This window comes from Aquarana catesbeiana, linkage group LG12 (assembly GCF_042186555.1).
Source record: "Aquarana catesbeiana isolate 2022-GZ linkage group LG12, ASM4218655v1, whole genome shotgun sequence".
In the NCBI taxonomy this organism is placed as follows: Eukaryota; Metazoa; Chordata; class Amphibia; order Anura; family Ranidae; genus Aquarana; species Aquarana catesbeiana.
In genome coordinates, this window is record NC_133335.1 from 6,604,832 (window position 1) to 6,631,326 (window position 26,495).

The window sequence follows — 26,495 nt, forward strand, 5'->3', positions numbered from 1 at the left end:
GCAGAACATCGCTCCCTCCCCTCCCCCTCCTGACAGATCCATATTAATATATTCTGCAGATTATCTCATCACTGACCTCTCTACAGATCTGCAGAACATCGCTCCCTCCCCTCCCCCTCCTGACATAGTGATATATTCTGCAGATTATCTCATCACTGACCTCTCTACTGATCTGCAGAGCATCGCTCCCTCCCCTCCCCCCTCCTGACAGATCCATATTGATATATTCTGCAGATTATCTCATCACTGACCTCTATGGAGATCTGCAGAACATCGCTCCCTCCCCTCCCCCTCCTGACAGATCCATATTAATATATTCTGCAGATTATCCCATCACTGACCTCTCTACCGATCTGCAGAGCATCGCTCCCTCCCCTCCCCCTCCTGACAGATCCACATTGATATATTCTGCAGATTATCTCATCACTGACCTCTATGGAGATCTGCAGAACATCGCTCCCTCCCCTCCCCCTCCTGACAGATCCATATTGATATATTCTGCAGATTATCCCATCACTGACCTCTCTACAGATCTGCAGAGCATCGCTCCCTCCCCTCCCCCTCCTGACAGATCCACATTGATATATTCTGCAGATTATCTCATCACTGACCTCTATGGAGATCTGCAGAACATCGCTCCCTCCCCTCCCCCTCCTGACAGATCCATATTGATATATTCTGCAGATTATCCCATCACTGACCTCTCTACAGATCTGCAGAGCATCGCTCCCTCCCCTCCCCCTCCTGACAGATCCACATTGATATATTCTGCAGATTATCCCATCACTGACCCCTCTACAGATCTGCAGAACATCGCTCCCTCCCCTCCCCCTCCTGACAGATCCATATTGATATATTCTGCAGATTATCTCATCACTGACCTCTATGGAGATCTGCAGAACATCGCACCCTCCCCTCCCCCTCCTGACAGATCCATATTGATATATTCTGCAGATTATCTCATCACTGACCTCTATGGAGATCTGCAGAACATCGCTCCCTCCCCTCCCCCTCCAGAGAGATCCATATATGATATACTCTGCAGATTATCTCATCTCATTATTTCTGATTTGTTGGGAGGGATTGTTGGGTGTCTCTTCTATCTTCTCCTGTGTTCTTGCTGTAGGTCCGGCCTGTAATCTGATCTCCCCGGTGGGTGAGGACGGGCCCCTCATTAATCTGACGGTGGAGAACATCCAGCTGGAGCACGGTGTGGTGTACGAGTACGTGAACACGGCCGGGATCAAGTGTCACGTCCTGGAGAAGATCCTGGAGCCTCGGGGGTTGTTTGGAATCACGGCCAAGGTGAGAACGACCCGGAGGAGGAGGAACGCCGATCTCTGTACCGCCTGAGCGGCGCCGGGACAAACGCCACCCGCAGGGCGGCTCTGCGGGTCACTGCAATGATGGGTGCTAAAGTCACACTGAACACACAATGTGTCATTTCCATTGTCCCCTCTACTTCTGTATGGGGGTGACGGCTCTGTAATTATTTTAATTAAAAAAAAAACATCGAAGTCCCTTTTTCTTAATGGCCATCCAGCTTGTCACATGACCCAGCTCTCTCCCAGCCTGTCTGCAGGGAAACATGAGCAGGAGGAGCGTCAGGCAGATCAGTGGCTGTCCGATCTTATTTGTAATATTGGGGCTTCTACAGTGCCTTAAAAAAAGTATTCATACCCCTTGACATTTCCCACATTTTGTCATGTTATAACCAAAAACATAAATGTATTTTATTGGGATGTTATGAGATAGACCAACACAAAGTGTCACATAATTGTGAAGTGGAAGGAAAATGATAAATGATACAAATAAATATGTGAAAAGTGTGGGGGGTACATTTGTATAGCGCCCCCCGGAGTCAATACTTTGTAGAACCCCCTTTCTCTACAAGTCTTTTTGGGGATGTCTCTACCAGCTGAATTTAACATTTTTTACAAATAAATATGTGAAAAGTGTGGGGGGGGCATTTGTATTCATCCCCCTTTACTCCGATACCCCTAACTAAAATCCGGAGGATCACTGTATTTATACTGAGATTAAATGACACACAGGTGGACTCTATTTACTAATTAGGTGACTTCTGAAGGCAACTGGATCCACTAGATTTTAGTTAGGGGTATCAGAGTAAAGGGGGCTGAATACAAATGCCCCCCCACACTTTTCACATATTTATTTGTATCATTTATCATTTTCCTTCCACTTCACAATTATGTGACACTTTGTGTTGGTCCATCACATAAAATCCCAATAAAATACATTTTTTTACGTTTTTGGTTGTAACATGACAAAATGTGGGAAATCTCAAGGGGTATGAATACTTTTTCAAGGCACTGTGTTGTTCTCTTGACTTTTTAAGTCCTCGGTACCAACAGAATCCAACATCGGTGGGAAATTCTCCTGATTTTAGATGTGTGAAGTCTCTCTCTGTGTGTGTTTTGTATGACGAGGTGTTTTGTATTGCGCAGATCCTGCAGGCGTTTATCGCGGACGACAACCAGTTTGTGAAGAATTGTGTGCGGCTCCTCGCTATGAGTAAGTCGGTGATAACGATGCCGCAGTACGAATTCCGCCACATCTGTGACACCAAGCTGGACAACATCAGCCGGAGGATCTCCAGCTACGAGCAGGTGAGGGCGCCACCACGTCTCATCCTGTCCACCTTCCCCGCGTCCTCCTCATAGCGCTCCTCTGTAGTGATCTTTCTCTATCTAATCACTCATCTAAGTTGTAGAAAGTGTTACATTGAAGAATAATGCTGCACACCTATCATATAACCAGAGATGACACCCCCTGCTCTTTACAACAAAATGTTTTCAGTAACAATCTTGAAATTAAAAAAATAAAAAAGCAATAAAAATGAAACACAGACAGTACAGACTGCGGTGTTTCCTAATCTTACCATCCAGTGTAGAATTGCCCCCCATTGGTGGTCATTGTGGGTGACGCGGGACTCACATGTTGTGCTGCCTCTCAGTTTGCAGACGAGTTGAAGATGAAAGTGAGTCCGTCATTTAAACAAGCGACCGGCGACACCCACCTGCTGCACAGTATGGACTTCTGTCCCACCAACTACCACATCAACCTCATGGAGGTCTCCTACCCCAAAACCAGCACCACCGTGGGGCGCTCCTTCAGCATCCGCTTTGGCCGCAAGAACTCCTTCTTTGGCCTGGATCCAGATCAGGGTAAGATTGGGACCAACTCCTACCTCCCCACCCCCCATCCAGATCAGGATAAGATTGGGACCAACTCCTACCTCCCCACCCCCCATCCAGATCAGGGTAAGACTGGGACCATCTCCTACCTCCCCACCCCACCCCACCCCCCCATCCAGATCAGGGTAAGACTGGGGCCAACACCTACCTCCCCCCCCCCCCCCCCCATCCAGATCAGGGTAAGATTGGGACCAACTCCTACGTCCCCACCCCCCATCCAGATCAGGGTAAGACTGGGGCCAACTCCTACCTCCCCACCCCCTATCCAGATCAGGGTAAGACTGGGGCCAACTCCTACCTCCCCACCCCCCATCCAGATCAGGGTAAGACTGGGGCCAACTCCTACCTCCCCACCCCCCATCCAGATCAGGGTAAGACTGGGGCCAACTCCTACCTCCCCACCCCCCATCCAGATCAGGGTAAGACTGGGACCAACTCCTACCTCCCCACCCCCTATCCAGATCAGGGTAAGACTGGAGCCAACTCCTACCTCCCCACCCCCCATCCAGATCAGGGTAAGATTGGGACCAACTCCTACCTCCCCCCCCCCCATCCAGATCAGGGTAAGATTGGGACCAACTCCTACCTCCCCACCCCCTATCCAGATCATGGGTAACATTGGGACCCAGAATTTTTTCTATCCCTCCATGTCTACCTCCCTTTCCTCTCATATCCCTCCCACCTCTCTTTCTGGTCCATTTCTCCCTCCCTCCCTTTCCCCTTCCTCTCTTTCACATATCCCCCCCCCCTCCTTCATATCTCTCTCATCTCTACCCCCACATATCACTCTCTCTTCTCCCCCTCCCCCTCCTTCACATATCTCTCTCTTCTCCACCCCCCACCTCCTATACATATCTCCCCCCCCCCTTCACATATGCCCCCCCCCCCCCACCTCCTTCACATTTCTCTTCCCCCTTCCACATATCACTCTCTCTCTCTCTCTCCCCCTCCTTCCTTCCTTCGCATATCTCTCTCACCCCCCCCCCCCCTTTCCACATAGCACTCTCTTTTTCTCTCTCTCCCTCCTTCACATATCCTCCCCCACTTTCCACATATCTCCCCCCCCCCCCCCCAACTTTCACATATCTCCTCTTCTCTCTCTCCTCTCCCTCACAAATCTCTCTCCTTTCTCTTCCCATCCTTCACATATATCTATCTCTCGTACAGATCTTTATCTCTCCCATGTATATATCTCTCTTATTGTCACCTCTTTTGCACCCCCCCCCATCTCCTCTCTCTCCCCCCTCTATTCTAGTCCTGTACATATTAGCAGTTGATGAGGACAGGGTGGAAGTTTTGGGGTGCTGGTTGTGAGTTCTGGTCCTGACCTTGCTCTTCCTCTCTCTCTTCAGTCGGCACTTTGAACCCCATGCTGTATTCGCAGCACTCTATCGCCAGTATGGCGGCTCCAGCCTGGAGGTGTGTGATGAGCACAGAGGAGGAGGATGGGATGAACGGCAGTTTCCAGGACGGCAGCTTCTCTCAGATGAATGGAGGGATGAACCCGGAGGATCACGGTCTGAGCTTCTTAATGAAACATGATGACTTGGAGATCCAGGACTCCTACCTGCAGCTCTTCAACAAGCTGGACTTCGCTCTGAAGGAGATGAAGCAATACGTCACCCAGATCAACAAGTAAGACATTTGGAAACCTCATATCGTGATGCTGAGTGCAGTAACCCATAGCGACCAGCTACCAGCCTGCATCACTGATCTAATTGTTCCACAGCGATGATAGGTGTTATCTGATTACCTGCTATGGGATATTTCACATAATGGTTAGGCTGGAGTCCTGCATTGAAGATCTGTGCCCTTTTCTTATTTATTGTTAGTATAACTTCCATAAATGTTCTTTGTGATGCAGTTCTGGGGGTTCACAGTGCTTTATTTCTTCATAGAAGTCAGCATGGTAATTTTGTAGACCATAATTTCCCCCACTCTTTTTTACTCTGCAGGCTGCTGTCCACCATCACAGAGCCCTTGGAGCGAGACACCACCTCTGAGCCCATGTCCACAAGCGAGACGCCCCCCTCCTCACTGGGGGCTGAGGATGGAGATGGGGACAGGATGGAACCAGGTGGCATCAAGAAAGTTTGTTTTAAGGTATTGGAGGAGGACCAGGAGGACTCAGGACACGATACAGTCAGCTACAGAGACTCCTACAGGTCAGTTCTGGCTCTTCAGTAACCTTTATTAGTCAATGTGCAACCGATGCAGAGACTGTGTGCTTATTATGAAACCCCCTGGCAGGTGACACAGTTGATATTCAGAGCACCCCTCCTGTAGTGATGGTTCAGAAATCTAATGGTCCTTGATTTTACTCTCTGCAAACTGACAGCAGAGTAGTCAGGTTCAGGTAGAGGTTGTGGCAGGCAGCAGACAAGAGGTCCAGACAGAGCTCAAGGTAGGCGGCAGGCAAGAGATTAGTCAGGTCCGGGCTGAGGTTGCGGCAGGCAAGAGAGTAATCAGTTCCAGGCAGAGGTCAAGGCAAGTGGTAGACAAGAGTCCAGAAAGAGGTCAAGGCAGTAGTCAGGTTCCGTAAGAGGTTGTGGCAGGCAGCAGACAAGATGTCCAGAAAGACGCCAAGGCAGGCAACAGGCAAGACAGTAGTCAGGTTTCCGGTAGAGGTTGTGGCAGGCAGCAGACAAGATGTCCAGAAAGACGTCAAGGCAGGCAGCAGGCAAGACAGTAGTCAAGTTCCGGTAGAGGTTGTGGCAGGCAGCAGACAAGATGTCCAGAAAGACGTCAAGGCAGGCAGCAGGCAAGACAGTAGTCAGGTTCCAGTAGAGGTTGTGGCAGGCAAAAGAGTAATCCGGTCAAGGCAGGTGGTGGACAAGAGTCCAGACAGAGGTTCAGGCAGACGGTAGGCAATAGAGTAGTCAGTTCCTGGCAGAGGTTGTGGGCAAGCGGCTGCAAGAGGGTAGCAGGTCCATTCAGAGGTCAAGGCAGGCAGCAGGCAAGAGGGTAGTCCAGGCAGATGTCGAGGGAGGCAGCAGGGAACAGAGTAGTCCAGTCCAGGTAAAGGTCGAGACAGACAGCAGGCAAGAGAGTAGTCAGGTCCGTCAGAGTTCCTGGGCAGGCAGCAGGCAAGAGATTAGTCCTGTTCAAGCAGAGGCTGAGGCAAGCAACAGACAAGAGAGTAGCCAGGTCCAAGCAGAAGTTGAGGCAGAACAGAGAGTAGTCCAGTCCAGTTGAGGCAGAAAAGAGAGTAGTCAGGTCAGGCAATCCAGGTCAGCAGCAGGTAAGCGGTGGTAGGTTCAGCATTATAGAAAACTAGCTCTAAGGTAGCTGAGGCTTAAACACCGCACCAGCCACTTCAAAGGCTGGTGCTTAAATACCCTCCTGATCAGAGAACATGCCCAGCATCATCAACTAGCACCAATGTGCATTGACATGGATGAATGCTAATGCTCACACACCGGTACCCTGGAAAACTTGGGAATCCTGGAGATCTAGAGATCCTGGACATACTGAAGGTCTAACCACTGTAACAGTGCTTTTAGATGTACAATCTGACACACCACCATTTATAAAATATCCCACCGCCTTTTCTGAAGCCGAATGCTGAGCCATGGAGACCCTCTTGGCCTTCTGGACCCTTTAGTAGGGGGCTGCTGGTTCTAGTTTTGCTCAGTAAAGATAAAGGTGATGAGGGGATAAATATAGCAGAGGCTCCACATACCACTTTTGAACACACTTGATGAATTATGAGGAATTTTTTTTTCTAGTAACGTGAAAATTCTATGGAACAAGCCCGCCATCTTGATGGCTTTGATTACTGAGTAGATGGTGACTGATTATGTAGGATATGCCGTCCCATGACTTGATATTATGATTATTCATGTATAGTGTCGGATCTCTCCACAGTGAGTGTAACAGTAATCGTGATTCGGTCCTGTCCTACACCAGCGTGCGCAGTAACAGCTCGTACCTGGGGAGCGATGAAATGGGTTCAGGTGAGTCTCATTCGTTGGTCTCCTTGTAACACTCTCAGACATGTTATTAATGGAGTTTATATCGGTACTAAAACCTCGTCTTTAGATCAGGGTATAGACCAGGCATTTTCAACCAGGGTTCCTCAAGATGTTGATAGGAGTTGCTTGAGCTGTGGCTAGTTGGCAGCCGCCATTAACCACTTACCTTGGAGAAGCAGCAGAGATGTGTCTTCTCCTTAAAGAGCCACTGGTGAATACATTCCTACTTCCCCACTTGGAGCAGACACAGCCAGACACACAGCATCTTCTTCATTCTTCCACTGGCTCAGAATACAGTCTAGGGATTCTTATTATGGTCTTTATTGATGAACGATGAACTGGGATAGGGAGGGAGGAAGCATGGGACATGCAGAAAACTGTAGAACTGGGTAACTTGAGGACTCCTCAATTTGTGGCTGCACTGTATGGACTGCTGCCGCCACTGTACATACGGAATGTCCCACAGGATCTCTATGCTGATGGTGACCTGTACTCTCTCTGGAGCTAAAAGCTGCACGCAGTCACTTTCTCTCAGCGCTGGGGTCTTCCACTCACATAGCCAGAGGATCAGGTTGCCCCTGCCGATATCCACCAGGATCTTCCTTGTGAGGAATATGTAGACTCACAACTCCATAGGACATCTGGACTCTTTCCTACCAACTTCCTTTTGGCTTTCTCCAGCGAGTTTCTCCTAACCAAACTTGATCCATCGACACAGATTTGCAAATAGGCCCCCCCCCAGCTAATCATAGTTAAGACTTCGGTGTCTTCCTCAAGACTTTCTCTAGGCAGGACTGGGCCCAAGAACACTGCCCTTGATGCTCATGCCCCAGACTATTTATGGTCTCTCTCACCACCTTCTGGGCACATCAGCCCAGGGATTGGCTGGAGTCCAATTAATATTCAGGCTGTCTGCTCTTCCTCCCGTATACTTCTAAAATCCTCTAGAACAGGGGTCTTCAAACTGGTTTACAGTCTTCAGACTTTAGGGTGGCCGGACTGTGGCCATTGGGGGTACAAAATGTCACGGCATCAGTTGGAGTAAACAATCCTTCATCATTGGTGTCAGTGGGAGAAATTGTGTCCCATCATTGGTGTCGTTGGGAGAAATTGTGTCCCATCATAGGTGTCATTGGGCCCCATTGTTGGTGTAATTTTGAGGAATTGTGCCCCATCACAGGTATCATTGGGCCCTATTGTTGGTGTCATATTGAGGTATTGTGTCCCATCATAGGTGTCATTGGGAGGAATTGTGTCCCATCATAGGTGTCATTAGGCCCCATTGTTGGTGTAATTTTGAGGAATTGTGCCCCATCACAGGTATCATTGGGCCCTATTGTTGGTGTCATATTGAATTATTGTGTTCCGTCATAGGTGGCATTGGGCCCGATTGTTGGTGTAATTTTGAGGACTTGTGTCCCATCATAGGGGCCGCATTGTTGGTGTCATTGGGAGAAATTGTGCCCCCATAGTAGATGTCGATGGGAGGAAGTGTGTCCTTTATTGGTGTCAGAGAATAAAATAGCAAGGGCCGCAGTTTGGAGACCACTGCTCTAGAAGACAGGGGAAAGTAACAGCAGCAGCCTGTGAAACACTGAGCAGCCCTAAATAATCACCCCCCCCCCCCCCTCCGCTGCACTGATTACAGGTCAGCCAAACTAAATATACCTAACATCCTGCTGCACACTAGGAGGGTGCTGCATGTTGCTTGTTCTCATGGGCTGCCTGTGTGTGTTGGGCGGGGCAGCAGGAACAAGGCAAAAGAGACACCCAAGAACAAGAAAGCAGGGGCAGGGATCATGGGACCAGCAGAAACAAAAAGAATGACAAGCTTGAAGAGATTAAGAGGCTGTAAGCCATGAAGTTTAGATATTTGCTGAAAAAAAAATGCGGGTTTAATATCAATTTAAAAGAGCAGTAAAATAAGACACAAGTCACCTCTTTGTAGAAGAGGTCCCAGGCCCATCCATGCCTCCTAATGAAGTAGTGGTTGTGTTTTATCTTAGATCTTTCTGATGATTTTCCTTTTATGATGACAGGGGACGAGCTGCCATGTGACATGCGGATTCCATCTGACAAGCAGGATAAGCTGCACGGCTGCCTAGAACATCTGTTCAACCAGGTAAAGGCGACACGTACAGCCCATAGATCACCCGGGGTGGCCCGCCATCCATAGATTACCCAGGGTAGAGGATAGCAAGCCATCCATAGATCACCCGGGGTGACCAGCCATCCATAGATCACCCGGGGTGGCCAGCCATCCATAGATCACCCGGGGTGGCCAGCCATCCATAGATCACCCGGGGTGGCCAGCCATCCATAGATCACCCCAGGGGTGGCCAGCCATCCATAGTTCACCGGGGGTGGCCAGCCATCCATAGATCACCGGGGGAGACCAGCCATCCATAGATCACCGGGGGTAGCCAGCCATCCATAGATTACCCGGGGTGGCCAGCCATCCATAGATCACCGGGGGTAGCCATCCATCCATAGATCACTGATGGTAGCCAGCCATCCATCGATCACCAGGGGTAGCCAGCCATCTATCCATAGATCACCGATGGTAGCCAGCCATCCATAGATCACCCAGGGGGTAGCCAGCCATCCATAGATCACCAGGGGTAGCCAGCCATCCATCCATAGATCACCGATGGTAGCCAGCCATCCATAGATCACCCAGGGGGTAGCCAGCCATCCATAGATCACTGGGGGTAACCAGCCATCCATAGATCACCTGGGGTGGCCAGCCATCTATAAATCACCCGGGGTGGCCAGACATCCATAGATCACCAGGGGTAGCCAGCCATCCATCCATAGATCACCGATGGTAGCCAGCCATCCATAGATCACCCAGGGGGTAGCCAGCCATCCATAGATCACTGGGGGTAACCAGCCATCTATAGATCACCCGGGGTGGCCAGCCATCCATAGATCACCCGGGGTGGCCAGCCATCCATAGATCACCCGGGGTGGCCAGCCATCCATAGATCACCCGGGGTGGCCAGCCATCCATAGATCACCCCAGGGGTGGCCAGCCATCCATAGTTCACCGGGGGTGGCCAGCCATCCATAGTTCACCGGGGGTGGCCAGCCATCCATAGATCACCGGGGGAGACCAGCCATCCATAGATCACCGGGGGTAGCCAGCCATCCATAGATTACCCGGGGTGGCCAGCCATCCATAGATCACCGGGGGTAGCCAGCCATCCATAGATCACTGATGGTAGCCAGCCATCCATAGATCACCAGGGGTAGCCAGCCATCTATCCATAGATCACCGATGGTAGCCAGCCATCCATAGATCACCCAGGGGGTAGCCAGCCATCCATCCATAGATCACCAGGGGTAGCCAGCCATCCATCCATAGATCACCGATGGTAGCCAGCCATCCATAGATCACCCAGGGGGTAGCCAGCCATCCATAGATCACTGGGGGTAACCAGCCATCCATAGATCACCTGGGGTGGCCAGCCATCTATAAATCACCCGGGGTGGCCAGCCATCCATAGATCACCCCAGGGGTGGCCAGACATCCATAGATCACCAGGGGTAGCCAGCCATCCATCCATAGATCACCGATGGTAGCCAGCCATCCATAGATCACCCAGGGGGTAGCCAGCCATCCATAGATCACTGGGGGTAACCAGCCATCTATAGATCACCCGGGATAGCCAGCCATCCATAGATCGCCAGGGGTGGCCAGCCATTCATAAATTACGGGGTAGCCAGCCATCCATAGATCACTGGGGGTAACCAGCCATCCATAGATCACCGGGGGTAGCCAAATATCAATAGATCACCCAGGGGGTAGCCAGCCATCCATAAATCACCCGGGGTGTCCAGCCATCCATAAATCACCCGGGGTGTCCAGCCATCCATAGATCACCCAGGGTGGCCAGCCATCCATAGATCACCCGGGGTGGCCAGCCATCCATAGATCACCCGGGGTGGCCAGCCATCCATAGATCACCCGGGGTGGCCAGCCATCCATAGATCACCCGGGGTGGCCAGCCATCCATAGATCACCCGGGGTGGCCAGCCATCCATAGATCACCAGGGGTAGCCAGCCATCCATAGATCACTGATGGTAGCCAGCCATCCATAGATCACCCAGGGGGGTAGCCAGCCATCCATAGATCACCCGGGGTGGCCAGCCATCCATAGATCACCCGGGGTGGCCAGCCATCCATAGATCACCCGGGGTGGCCAGCCATCCATAGATTACTGATGGTGGCCAGCAATCCATAGATTACTGATGGTGGCCATCCATCCATAGATCACCAGGGGTAGCCAGCCATCCATCCATAGATCACCAGGGTGGCCAGCCATCCATAGATCACCGATGGTAGCCAGCCATCCATAGATCACCCAGGGGGTAGCCAGCCATCCATAAATCACTGGGGGTGGCCAGCGATCCATAAATCACTGGGGGTGGCCAGCCATCCATAAATCACTGGGGGTGGCCAGCCATCCATAGATCACCGATGGTAGCCAGCCATCCATAGATCACCCAGGGGGTAGCCAGCTATCCATAGATCACCCAGGGGGTAGCCAGGTATAAACTGATGGAGGATATGAATTGGTCACATTTCGTATTCTCTGTCTGTGGACTTCCCATTGATTTTGGGGATCAGAAGGATTTTTTCCAACCTTTTGTAATTATAAGAAACAGACAATGTTGCCGTTTTTCTTAATGGGTGGGATAAGTGTTCATATAATATTGGGGTTTGTATTTTGATACATTTTAATAAAAAGTAACTTTATAGGGAAATCCCCTGTAGTGGTCCCTGACTTCCACCTATTTCCTCTCTGTTTAATTTATTATTTTTTTTTTTTTTTAAGATTCTTTTTATTTATTTCAGAAAAAGGGAATTTGAATTCAGGGACCTGTGCCAATTATTGGGAATGGGATTCTCCTATTTATAACATTAAAGGAATCGTGGTTCCACATATTATTTATATATTAAATATCGAAAAGATCTCCGCAAATAAAAGTAACAAAAGGACCAAAGTTGCAGAAACTCTTCTAAATATCCAACGTATATCGTCATCTCCATCATGTGTGTCTTGTTATCCGTCGGCAGGTGGACGCCATCATCACACTCCTGAAGGGAAAAGTCATGGCCAAAGCCTTCGAGGAGACCAGGCACTTCCCAATGGAGCACAGCCTGCAAGGTGATTGGTGGATGAGTATTCCTTTGGCTGACATTGTGCCACCAATTAGAGAATTTCTACACCTGCTTAGCGACCTGTGGTTTATAGCTGCCAATCCGAGAGCAGTGCAGCAGTAATGGCCTGCTCTGATTGGCTGTTAACTTTTAGGTTTACTTCTGTCAAAAGCTGTTATAGATAAATTCCATGCACCACATCCCCATGATACCACAACAAAAGTCAACAAAAAAATTGGATTTTTAAAGGCGCAAATCACAGGAATGGACCACACATTAGATAAAATGTATATACAGTGCCTTGAAAATGTATTCACACCCCTTGAAATTTCGCACATGTTGTCATGTTACAACCAAAAACATAAAAGTATTTTATTGGGATTTTATGTGATAGACCAACACAAAGTGGCTCATAATTGTGAAGTGGAAGGAAAATGATAAATGATACAAATAAATATGTGAAAAGTGTGTGGGGGGGGGGGCATTTGTATTCAGCCCCCTTTACTCTGATACCCCTAACTAAAATCTAGAGGAACCAATTGCCTTCAGAAGTCACCTAATTAGTAAATAGTGTCCACCTGTGTGTCATTTAATCTCATTATAAATACAGCTGTTCTGTGAAGCCCTCAGAGGTTTGTTAGAGAACCTTAGTGAACAAACAGCATCATGAAGGCCAAGGAACACACCAGACAGGTCAGGGATAACGTTGTGGAGAAGTATAAAGCAGGGTTAGGTTATAAAAAAGATATCCCAAGCTTTGAACATCTCACGGAGCTCCGTTCAATCCATCATCGGAAAATGGAAAGAGTATGGAACAACTGCAAACCTACCAAGACATGGCCGTCCACCTAAACTGACCGGCCGGGCAAGGAGAGCATTCATCAGAGAAGAGCCAAGAGGTCCATGGTAACTCTGGAGGAGCTGCAGAGATCCACAGCTCAGGTGGGAGAATCTGTCCACAGGACAACTATTAGTCGTGTTCTCCACAAATCTGCCCTTTATGGAAGAGTGACAAGAAGAAAGACATTGGTGAAAGAAAGTCATAAGAAGTCCTGTTTGTAGTTTGTGAGAAGCCATGTGGAGGACACAGCAAACATGTGGAAGAAGGTGATCTGGTCACATGAGACCAAGATTGAATTTTTTGGCCTAAAAGGAAAACTCTATGTGTGGTGGAAAACTAACACTGCACATCACTCTGAACACACCATCCCCACCGTGAAATGTGGTGGGGATGCTTTTCTTCAGCAGGGACAGGGAAGCTGGTCAGAGTTGATGGGAAGATGGATGGAGCCGAATACAGGACAATCTTAGAAGAAAACTTGTCAGATTCTGCAAAAGACTTGAGACTGGGGGGGAGGTTCACCTTCCAGCAGGACAACGACCCGAAACATACAGCCAGAGCTACAATGGAATGGTTTAGATCAAAGCATATTCATGTGTTAGAATGGCCCAGTCACAGTCCAGACCTAAATCACATTGAGAATCTGTGGCAAGACTTGAGATTGCTGTTCACAGACGCTCTCCATCCAATCTGACAGAGCTTGAGATATTCTGCAAAGAACAATGGGCAGAAATGTCCTCTCTAGATGAGCAAAGCTGGTAGAGACATCCCCAAAAAGACTTGTAGAGAAAGGGGGTTCTACAAAGTATTGACTCCGGGGGGCGCCATACAAATGTACCCCCCCCCCACACTTTTCACATATTTATTTGTATAATTTTCCTTCCACTTCACAATTATGTGACACTTTGTGTTGGTCTATCACATAAAAGCCCAATAAAATACATTTAAAGTTTTGGTTATAACATGACAAAATGTGGAGAATTTCAAGGGGTACGAATACTTTTTCGAGGCACCGCATAAAAATGTATTTTACACATTACCCAACACAATCCATATCACTGATGGTTCTGGCTGAATCGTAAACAAGGTCCCCTGTCCCTTGAAACAAAGCCAAGATAGCATCACCCTATACTAAGTATGAGCTCGGGTGTGTTCGGATCGAACCCGCACTGCACACCGCCAATCATAGGCAGCGTGGGTATGGGCAGCTGCCGGTTGGGGAAATGCCTCACTGCCTACGATTGGCGGTGTGCAGTGACGGCTTCCTGGGGCGGGTTCAATCCGAACACACCCGAGCCCATCACTACACCCTACCTAAGTCATGTGCTGATGAGGGGAAGCTCTCCGTTATCTGAAGTCTTTGTCATGGTGTCCTCCACAGAGTTCCAGAAGAAGGAGGAATGGACGGTGAGGTGCCGCAGTATGATTCAAGTCAGTATCAGAGAAGATCCCTGGAACCTCCCCAGCTCCATCAAGACACTGGTGGAGAGTATCCAGAAATACGTAGAAGGTTTGTAGACTGTGCAGCCTGAGAACTTCAATTAGAAGGAAATTGTTATTTTTTTTTGGGGGGGGGGGTTTATTTTTTAATAATTCACTGTGGAAATGTCTCAAGCATGCGCTCAGCTGTCACAAACCTAATACAGTGGTACCTTGGATTACGAGCAGAATTTGTTCCAGGAGAATGCTTGTAATTCAAAGCACTCGTATATCAAAGCGAGTTTCCCCATAGTAATCAATGGAAACTCAGATAATTTGTTCCAGTGTCACTGCTATTGTATGCAGTACCGCATGTGGCCAGAGGTGGGGGGGGCACCAGAGATTCAACAGGATTCAAGCCTCTGGGGTGTGCAGTACCGCATGTGGCCAGAGGTGGGGGGGGCGCACTGGACTGCGTCAAAAACGCGCATGCAGAAAAGCATCTGGGCATTTCTATGGTGTGAATTGACCCTCAAAGAACCACCCACCAATCAAAACCGCAGAAAATCAGCTCCGCCCCACTCGATGTCAAAACGATGTTGTAAGCCCAATCACGGCGCATGGCGCTTTGTGCCCTAGAGGGCGGTCATGAGCAGCGGGAGCAGACGGATGTTTTAAAACCCCGGGGGTCAGACATGGAATGGTCTTTGTCATTGGATAGAAGTAGTAGAAGAACACAGATTGATCTTCGGATGAGATGTTTCTTCTGGTTCCTCTTATCAGAGAATATTGTTTGAATTGTATTTTTCTCTGTTTTGCAGATGGGAAGAATCAGCTGTTGCTGGCTCTGCTGAAATGTACAGGTAACACATCGATCGGTATGCTATGAAATAACGGGAAACGTCCTGAGCTCAGTAAAGATGGCCAAAGGAAGCTGAAATAGGTCCGTTCTGGACACTTGGCTTCCACCATCCATCTAGGGCATGGGCGCCCAACCTGTGGCCCTCCAGCTGTTGCAAAACTACAAGTCCCGTCATGCCTTTGGGAGCCATGGCTTGCAATAGTCAGCCTTGCAATGCCTCATGGGACTTTCAGTTCCACAACAGCTGGAGGGCCGTAGGTTGGACACCTATGATCTAGGATGCGAGGACAAGCGTCCTCAATGTAGGAAGAGCTTATGGTTACCATCAGATTTTCCAACTCACTAAGAAGAGTAACAATGGCAGAGACCGGGGCAGCCGTTAGAAATCACGGGACCCCATACAGCTTGAGGGGGGGGGGGGTTTGGATGAAATATCAGGGGGTCTAAACAGACCCCTAACATCTCACGTGTGAGACAGAGAAAGGAATTGAGGACACAGATTCTTCAGTTCTTTTCTCTGTGGCCTCAGCTGCACAGAAGATGAATGAATAGGACACACAGGCTCCTGTTCATTCATAAACTGAAGCATAGCAAACACAGATCACCATGCTCATTTATGAATGGACACAGGAGCGATCCGTACCGATCGCTCACTGTGCCCAATTCAGAAAAACAAGGGGCCGGTAAATTACATATTTACCAGCCCCTTCCTCCACTCTCCATCTACCTGTGAGCCCGCAGCAGTCAGCGTGAGAGGGAAGCCAGCGGCGCTGCGTAGGGGGGGGGGGGGCGAGGGGGGTCCCGGGCACACGGGGAAATCAGATGTGGGCAGCACAAGGAGAGGGATCGGTGCATCTGGACGGGAGGACAATTACAGAACGATGCACTTTGTCTCTCCCTTCACCAGCTTAAAGCTGGTGGGAGGGCGAGGGGGAAAAAAACGGGTTTCAGCTGCTGGTGGGTATCGTTCTGTAATTGTCATCCTGTCCTGGTGCACCGATCCCCCTGCTGTCCGGGCCCCTCTGTGTGCCTGGGCCCCTTATAAGAGGCCCTGGTGGAGACTATTCATGCACCAAGCAAGTCCATATATGATAATTAGTGGCGGGTTCTGACAGAAAATTCGATGTCACTTGTCATTCATCTGAACTTATATAGCCAACCATAAGCTCACCCAATGATAAGCATCATTTGTTAGGGCGTCCAACATAAGAACCATCCTAGACGGTCTATATTACGCTTCCAGGTTCTTCTATCATTCTATCGTTGGTGTTGCATTGGGAAACACAAAATTCTTATCTTAGACAAGTGCAGGCCAACATGACATCAGCTCAGCTTGTAGACCCGGGTGGTGGATGTGGGTGAGCTTATGTGGGTGAGAGGTTTGGAGGAATGCAGTATGATGGGTGAGCTGGTCCTATATACTGACTGCACTGCATTCTCCTCGCTCTGACATCTACATGAAAAAATCTTTTCTTATGTCCCAAACATAGACACATTCTTCCTTCCTTCCTCCATCAGTACCTGCTCATTCTCCGCATTCCCCAAATAAGTGACAGAGAGCTGACCTGTTCTAAGGCAGGAATGTCCCATATAGTACTCCCCCCAGATGGCTGGATAAATATACACTTTCTGATTTCCCATAACTCTACACTCTGTGCTTTCAGTTGTACATTGACAGTTATCGGTGGAAGCCATTGGTCAAGATGCCTCTATTTGGTGTTTCTGCTCCAGTCTTGAAAACCACCATTCAGAATTATGAACCAATGAATAAACTGAAGGAGCTAATGATATTTCCTCCATAGAGCAAGATAGAACCATACCGTCATGTTTTCAGGACCTGGATCACCTGCTGGTGGCACTGTGCTTCCCAGAGCGGAAAGGTTGTAGTTCCAGTGTCCACCAGCAGGTGTCTTCCAGCAGCCATCAGATCCCAGTAATCAGTTTTCACCTGATGCTGGCTACTGGGAGGGTATTTATGTCCTCCACCACTATTGCCTCTTACCCCAGTGTTTTGCTCTGCTACCAGAGACTGCGTGCTATTTAGGCTCAGTTCACACTCCTGCGACCTAAAAGTCTTGTGACTTTGCCAGGCGACTTTGGTGCGACTGAAGCAGCTTCAGGGAATGCCTGTGTAATCTTCCTGTAATGTCTGATCCAAATCGCGTCAAAAAAAAAAAAAAACACCTGCAAGACAAAGACATAATGAGCTAGTATGCATAGCAAACTAGCTCATTATGTAATACTCACCTGAGATCTAAGCCCTCGCTGCGGTGCCCATACCCAGCACCGGCCGGCGACATCACTCCCAGGGGTTACTTCTGGGTATCGCGGCTCTGGTGCTGTGATTGGCCGGAGCCGCGATGACGTCACTCCCGGGGAGCCACCGGTAACGGCGCACTCACTGAAGCAACGGCACATACGTGCCATTGCTTCAGTTTGCATGTGCCGATGACGTCGGGACATGCAAATACAGGTGATATCTCCTAAACACTTTAGGAGATATCCTGGGTAGTTATTATAGGCTTACCTGTAGAAAAAAGTGGTCTGTAAGGGTTTACAACCACTTTAAGATGAGGATCCGACTTGGATTGACTTCAATCCAATTCTATGGGCTAAAATCGGTTAGAAGTCGGACCAAAGTAGTGCAGGAACCTTTTCCAAGGTCGGACCAGTTAAGATGGCTCTCATAGGGAAACATCGATTTCTATATGTTATGTGACATGTGCTCTCAAAGTCAAAGTGTTATTTCTGATCATGACCCTGATCTTTCTCTTGCCCTGCATCCTGTGCCTGTCTTTTTATCTGCTCTTCTTGTTCCTGATCCCAGTCCTTGTTCCCCCTTCCCATCTGTTCCCTGCATCTCCAGTTTTAACCTGTTGCTGGCTGCTGGGAGGGTGTTTAGTTCCTCCTCTAAATTTTCGTCTCACTCCAGTGTTTTGCTTTGTTGCAAGATACTGTTAGCCGTTTATCCTGTTTCTGCTCCTGATCTTGCTCTTTTGCCTTGTACCTACAGTACTGTATATGTTGTATTTATTCCAGCACCCCACGTTAGGCAGGCAGCCACCGTACAGTGAAGAATTAGGTGTACATGATATATGGTTCATCAAAATGGATTTTGATATATTTAAAAAATATATATATATATTTTACTTTCTGCTATAAAACATATCCAATAAAAAAATTGAAAAAAATCAAATCTCTTCATAAATTTAGGCCAATATGTATTCTGCTACATGTTTTTGGTAAAAAGAAATCCTGATAAGCGTATATTGATTGGTTTGCACAAAAGTTATAGCGTCTACAAACTATGGTATATATACTGGAATTTTTATTTATACTAGTCGGCGATCAGGACTGCAATATTGTGGCGGGAAGTCTGACACTAACTGACACTTTTGACACTTTGTGGTAACCAGTGACACTAATACAGTGATCGGTGCTAAAAAATATGCACAGTCACTGTACTGACACTGGCTGGGAAGGGGTTAAACATCTAGGGCAATCAAAGGGTTAAATGTGTGCCTAACCAGTGTTTTACTATACTATGTCTGCTGCTTTTACTAAGTGAAGTGATGGGTTTTTTTTTTTCTTCCCTGCTGCACAAAATCCATGCCTCCCCCCCCCCGGCATAACGGAGATCTGCTTTGTTTACAGATCTGTGTCTCTGCCTGACAATCGGCGGGGTATCCCATAAAAGAATTTTAAAAATTGCAAAATGTATTCTGCTACTATAAGTGTATATTGATTGGTTTGTGTGAAAGTTGGGGGAAGCCACTCTTTGGTATAACCACTTGGCGACCGCAATATGTATCTATATGCTGCGGCTTGCAAGTGGTATACCAGGGATAGGACTGAAGATGTCAGTCATAACCCCCCCGTATTTTTTTTTTTTTCTGATGGTGATTGGCTTTCTCATGAAAGAGGTCCAAGCAGCTAATTAGCCGCTGGATTGCTTTCAGAAGCAGAGGGAGGGGTCGCCCCCCACCCCCCCCCTCAGAAGCAGGAGGGGGGTTGTCCCAGCCACTTCACTGCACGCCGGTGTTTCTCAGACGGACTGTTTCTCAGGCGCGCCGGTAAAAACGGTATAACAGTTCGCATGGCTGGCCATAGAGGTTGCCAGAGACTAGATCTTCTCTGATCACCTCTATAATCTTGGAGGACCGGAGCGACGGCATGACGTCAGGGCGGAAGTAAACTTTTTTTTTTTCGATCTTTTGCTTTTAAACTCCTCCGTGCTCGCACGCAGAAGCGAACGCATACGTAAGTCACGCACGCATATGTAAACGGTGTTCGCACCACACATGTGAGGTACCGCCATGAACAATAGAGCGAGAGCGATAATTCTAGCGCTAGACCTCCTCTGTAACTCTAAACTGGTAACCTGTAAAAAAAAAATTTAACCGTCGCCTAGGGAGATTTTTAAGTAACCTAGTTTGTCGCCATTCCACGAGCGTGCACAAATTTAAAGAGAGACCTGTTAGGTATCTATTTACTCGGCGTAGCATCATCTTTTTATATGTTACCAAAAAAGTGGGTTATATATTGTGTATTTTTTTCTCAAAACAATTGCGTTTGAAAAACCGCTGCGCAAATACCGTTTGACATAAAAAAAAATGCAACGATTGCCATTTTATTCTCTAGGGTCTCTGCTAAAAATATATATATAATATAATGTTTGGGGGTTCTAATATTATCGTTTTAATTATTATCCAATAATATCTTATAGCAAAAAATACTGATTTTGGCTGGGTTTACACTGGATGCCGATGCGGCTCACAGCAGGGGGTCCGGTGCGTCCTGGTTCACCGTTTCAGGTCTGATTTCAGCCCGAATTTTGGGCTGAATTCGGACCTGAAATGGACCAAAAGACGCACAGGGCTCCTGTGCAAATTCGCACCGGAGCCGCATCGGAGATATGTGAACCGGCTCCATAGAGAACCGGTCACAATCTCCTGCTATTGCAAATTGGATGCGGGTATTCTGCATCCGATCCGCAATAGTGTGAACCCGGCCTCAATGCAGAGTTCCACCCAAAAGTGGAACCTCCGTTTATTTGCTCCCCCCCCCCCCCAGTGCCACATTTGGCACCTTTCTGGGGGGAGGAGGGAACCTACCTTCAGAAGTTTGGCCCCCTTCCTCCTTCATCCACCGCCGAGCCAATTAGAAAGCACAGCGCGCTTCGTGCATGCGCTGCTTCATGGCCGGTTTCCCTTAGTGGAAATGGCGGCAGCAGCACCCGACAGCCGATTCAAAAAATAACTGTCCATATATTAAACGTCACCAGCTACAGTATTTGTAGCTGCTGACTTTAAAAAAAATAAAAATTCCCCAGGCGGAACTCCGCTTTGAACTTGTAAACAAAAAGGGCCAGGAAGTGCCAGGTCCGGGGATGGCAGCCTTGGTGGGCATTTGATGCTCTTCAATCTTTTTCTGCTCCTTTGTCGCCCCCTTCTGTTGAAAAAGATGTCTCGCACCTATTTGGTTCCAGAAGATCGTGCAAACCTTTGATTTTTTAAAAGATTCTTTGGTCTTTATAAAATTGTCTATGAAGTGTCTTTATCTACACATATTGATGGCATGTGTAGATGATATGGTTCCTGCCCTTTTCACCTTGCAGTAATTCTCTCCTCTCTTCTCCCAGATACGGAGCTGCAGGTTCGCCGAGACGCCATATTCTGCCAGACGCTGGTGGCTGCCATCAGCACGTTCACCGAGCAGCTCATGGCGGCCCTCAACTACCGATACAACAATAACGGCGAGTACGAAGAGAGCAGCCGGGAAGCCAGCAGGAAGTGGCTGGAGCAGATTGCAGTTACTGGGGTGCTGCTCGCCTATCAGTCCATGTTGTCGCCCAACATAGTGAGTATTTGTGTGCAGGGTGAGCCACGCTCCCTGTCCTTCTACTCTTGGCTTCATCCTTTCCTCATCTGTGTCCTTATTTATTCTTTGTCAACCTTTTGTACTCCAAAAAAACCCCTTCAAACAGTGGTTACCAAACTGCAGCCCGGGGGGGGGGGTCGGAATGCGATCCTTTGCTTGCTTTTATCTGGCCCTTGGGGTGTCATTGTATTCACTGACACCAATGATGGGGAACAATTACCACCAATGGCATCAACAATCGGACACAGTTCCTCTCAATAACACTAGCAATGGGGCCCAATGACACCAATGATGGGGCACAATTCCTACCAATGACGTCAATGATGGGGCACGATTCCTACCAATGACATCAATGATGAGGCACAGTTCCTCCCAATGACAATTGGGCCCAATGACACCAATGATGGGGCACAATTCCTACCAATGACATCAACAATGGGGCCCAATGACACCAACAATGCGGCTTAGTTCCTCCCAACTACACTAACAATGGGGCCCATTGATACCAATGATGGGGCACAGTTCCTCCTAACTACACTAACAATGGACCCCATTGACACCAATGATGGGGCACAGTTCCTCCCAACTACACTAACAATGGGGCCCAGTGACACCTATGATGGGGCACAATTTCTACCAATGACATCAACAATGAGGCACAGTTCCTCCCAACGATGGGGCCCAATGACATCAACGATGCAACCCAGTTCTTCCCAATGACACTAACAACAGGGCCCATTGACATCAGTGATGGGGCACAATTCTTCCCACTGACACCAATGATGAGGGATTGTTTACTCCCACTGATGCTGGGACATTTTGTAGTCCAAATTGTCACAAACCAGACCCCCCCTAAAGTTGGAAGAACAGTATGCCGGCACTTTGTTTTGAAAGTTTGGTGAACCCTTAAAATAGTCTTGAGGCACCCTTATTCATTGGGGATCAATTGCTAAAATGCCCCTTATGTTGGTGAGTTGGAAGAAAACAACCCTTATAGTGGGGTTCTGAAAGTCTCCCTTACAGATAATTGGTGTCATGCTGCTAAAATTGCCAAGTGGCGTTGGAGCCAGAACTATGCAGGTACCATCAGATGGGAGATCAGTCAGCCACAGCTCAAGGAACCTCTAGCAGCCTCTGAAGGAACTCCAGGGTTCCACAGAACTCTGGGTGACAATGGGTGCTCTAATATGTGCTGATAACTGCTGTAACATGAGCTTTGGTGATCCAAAGAACAAAATATCCTTCATTTTTCGTACACTTAAATTCATATTTAAAGGACTAGCATCTATTATATAAAAGAGATATGAACAAAAGGTAAGATGATTGATGCGGACGTACCTTTGCTGTGCAACCTCTTGCTCTTTTACCTGCTTTGGTAGGCCACAGGAAGCCTACAAGTAATCCATGGGTGAGGAGGGAGGAATGCCTGGTGTCCAGAATAACGCAACTCTTGGTATAGAATAAATATAGTTTATTGGAAGTGTAAAATAGTTCCCCGTTGTTGGTATTAATGGGAGGAATAGTGCCCCATCATTGGTGTCAGTGGAAGGAATAGGGCTTCATCTTTGGTGTCAGTGGGAGGTATAGTTCCCCATTGTTGGTGTCAGTGGAAGGAATAGTTCCCCATTGCTGGTGTCAGTGGATGGAATAGTTCCCCGTTGTTTGTGTCAGTTGGATGAATAGTGCCCTAAGGACCAGGTAAGAGCAAGTAAAGGGCCTCATCTGGCCCACGGGCCACAGTTTGGAGACCACTGCTCTAGGTAGTGTGGGCTATGAACAATTGCAGGAAAGAGTGGAGTGACTCAACTTAAAGGGCATGTCCATTCAGTTTTCTCTAGGTAATATAAAACTCTAAGGGGTCCACAAACATTTGCAGGGAAGAGTGGACTGAATCTACTTATTGGACATCTGTATTTGGCCTTCTTAAGAAGTATAAGATTTTAGGGGCCAGGAACAATTACAGTGGACAGACTCTAACTAATAAGCATGTCCACTTGGTCTTCTCTAGGTAGTGTGGGTTTTTAAGGAGTCAGGAACAATTACAGGGAGGAGTGTAATGAATATACTTAAAGGGCATGTCCATTCGGTCCTCTCTAGTTAGTGTAAGCATCAGGAAGGGGAAGGGTGATCATGTGCATTGTGTATATTCACCCCTCATGTGTCTGACCATCCCCTGTACAGAAGGAAGAACGGATTATGCTAGAGGACATCAGCGCCACACTCCAGGATCTAGATAAAGTCGTTTTCTACTTCAAGCAGATGGATGAAACGCTCGTAGCAAGTAAGAAATTTCAGCAGCTGGCATCTTCTTCCCTGAGCTGTGCAGTGGGGGGAGGTTGTTTGGGTCCCCATCTCCTCACTGCAGAAGACCGGAGTAGAAGACTGAACCCTGCCCCACTCCACCCACAACTGAGACATTTTAAACCTGCAATGTCAAAAGTGTGAAATTCTTGAATGAATATGAAGGATGACGTCTGATATTTATATATATATATTCTTCTTCAGATACGGCGGTCTTCCACCATATTGAAGGAACAAGACAAGCGCTGAAAGTAATCTTCTACCTGGACAGTTTTCACTTCTCCAAACTGCCCACCAAGTTTGAGCATGGCGGCTGCCTGAAGCTCCAGACTGTCCTCTTCACTAAAGGTATCCGATAAGTAAGCACATTCTCATACACAGCACTGGAACGGCCCTGACCAGAATATAGCGCCAGTTCTGGACGTCAGATGAATGATCTCGAACTGGATTAATAGCAGGGCAGTCAAAACTATGAGGAACATGAAGGAGCTCCGCTATGGACTCCAGACCTGAATTTAGGTCCAACATGAGATGAGGCCATTGGGGGTGGATCAACTTATAAATGGACCCAAAATCATTATAATTCCCTATAAATATGGAATGAGGATTCCTCATGTAAATGAAAGGATTCCTGAATATGTAGTGTTGACCAAACACTGCTATGTCCTGGAGATCTGATTCTGTACTGTCATTGGGTATAATGAGATGGACACTTTGTAGCATCTAAAAGAAAAAGAAAATAAGAAATGGTTTTATTCTGTTCAAGGGGCACAATAATCCCTGATGATGAAGGTGTTAGATAGTCAGGTCACCTTACCAGTGTGAGTGTTAAAGAGCGAGGTGATTTTCACTGTTCTGTATCTGTGGGACTCAATTAATGTACATATGTCACATTTTCAGCTATCGAGAGCCTTGAGGGCCAATCTCAACCAGGATCGAACATATCACCGGTGGAAGTTCAGCAGCAGATAAATCATGTGTCCATGGAGAAAGTGCAAAGCTTTTACCGGAAGCTCAGGTACCAAACCTACCAAGCTATGTGCTGGGTAAGGTTAGGGGAGATATGAAGCTTTGTGCTGTGGATGGATTGGGGGGATATTAAACTATATGATGGGAGGAGAGTGTGGGTGTGATATGGAGGTATGTGTTGGGGTAGAGCTGTGTGCTGGCAGAGGTGATATGGAGCTATGGGCTGGGTGAGGTTGGGGATGATATGGAGATCTGTGCTGGGTGAGGTTGGGGGTGATATGGAGATGTGTGCTGGGTGAGGTTGGGGGTGATATGGAGATGTGTACTGGGCGAGGTTGGGGTGATATGGAGATGTGTGCTGGGTGAGTTTGGGGGCAATATGGAGATGTGTGCTGGGTGAGGTTCGGGGTGATATAAAGATGTGTGTTGGGTGAGGTTGGGGTGATATGGAGATGTGTACTGGGTGAGGTCGGGGGTGATATGGTGATGTGTGCTGGGTGAGGTTGGGGGTGATATGGAGATGTGTGCTGGGTGAGGTTGGGGGTGATATGGAGATGTGTGCTGGGTGAGGTTGGGGGTGATATGGAGATGTGTGCTGGGTGAGGTTGGGGATGATATGGTGATGTGTGCTGGGTGAGGTTGGGGTGATATGGAGATGTGTACTGGGTGAGGTCGGGGGTGATATGGAGATGTGTACTGGGTGAGGTTGGGGGTGATATGGAGATGTGTGCTGGGTGAGGTTGGGGGTGATATGGAGATGTGTGCTGGGTGAGGTTGGGGGTGATATGGAGATGTGTGCTGGGTGAGGTTGGGGTTTATAACAAGATGTGTGCTGGGTGAGGTTGGGGATGATATGGAGATGTGTACTGGGTGAAGTTGGGGATGATATGGAGCTATGGGCTGGGTGAGGTTGGGGATGATATGGAGATGTGTGCTGGGTGAGGTTGGGGGTGATATGGAGATGTGTTCTGGGTGAGGTTGGGGGTGATAAGGAGATGTGTGCTGAGTGAGGTTGGGGATGATATGGAGATGTGTACTGGGTGAGGTTGGGGGTGATATGGAGATGTGTACTGGGTGAGGTCGGGGGTGATATGGTGATGTGTGCTGGGTGAGGTTGGGGGTGATATGGAGATGTGTGCTGGGTGAGGTTGGGGGTGATATGGAGATGTGTGCTGGGTGAGGTTGGGGGTGATATGGAGATGTGTGCTGGGTGAGGTTGGGGATGATATGGTGATGTGTGCTGGGTGAGGTTGGGGTGATATGGAGATGTGTACTGGGTGAGGTCGGGGGTGATATGGAGATGTGTACTGGGTGAGGTTGGGGGTGATATGGAGATGTGTGCTGGGTGAGGTTGGGGGTGATATGGAGATGTGTGCTGGGTGAGGTTGGGGGTGATATGGAGATGTGTGCTGGGTGAGGTTGGGGTTTATAACAAGATGTGTGCTGGGTGAGGTTGGGGATGATATGGAGATGTGTACTGGGTGAAGTTGGGGATGATATGGAGCTATGGGCTGGGTGAGGTTGGGGATGATATGGAGATGTGTGCTGGGTGAGGTTGGGGGTGATATGGAGATGTGTTCTGGGTGAGGTTGGGGGTGATAAGGAGATGTGTGCTGAGTGAGGTTGGGGATGATATGGAGATGTGTACTGGGTGAGGTTGGGGGTGATATGGAGATGTGTTCTGGGTGAGGTTGGGGGTGATATGGAGATGTGTGCTGGGTGTGGTTGGGGGTGATATGGAGCTGTGGGCTGGGTGAGGTTGGGGATGATATGGAGATGTGTACTGGGTGAGGTTGGGGGTGATATGGAGATGTGTTCTGGGTGAGGTTGGGGTTGATATGGAGATGTGTGCTGGGTGAGGTT

General features: G+C 48.3%; 1 protein-coding gene across 1 annotated transcript in view; it reads left to right on the forward strand.

Moving 5' to 3' along the window:
* Positions 1 to 26,495, forward strand: part of PREX1 (phosphatidylinositol-3,4,5-trisphosphate dependent Rac exchange factor 1) — a gene marked incomplete in the record, with an annotated part of 222,925 nt that overhangs the window by 182,833 nt on the left and 13,597 nt on the right. The window contains 14 exon segments of the mRNA XM_073607193.1: positions 1,127 to 1,305; positions 2,469 to 2,630; positions 2,978 to 3,188; positions 4,571 to 4,853; positions 5,174 to 5,383; positions 7,086 to 7,174; positions 9,232 to 9,314; positions 12,277 to 12,367; positions 14,583 to 14,711; positions 15,442 to 15,483; positions 21,124 to 21,341; positions 23,544 to 23,643; positions 23,868 to 24,011; positions 24,564 to 24,681. Coding sequence (XP_073463294.1) covers positions 1,127 to 1,305; positions 2,469 to 2,630; positions 2,978 to 3,188; positions 4,571 to 4,853; positions 5,174 to 5,383; positions 7,086 to 7,174; positions 9,232 to 9,314; positions 12,277 to 12,367; positions 14,583 to 14,711; positions 15,442 to 15,483; positions 21,124 to 21,341; positions 23,544 to 23,643; positions 23,868 to 24,011; positions 24,564 to 24,681 — 2,059 coding nt within the window.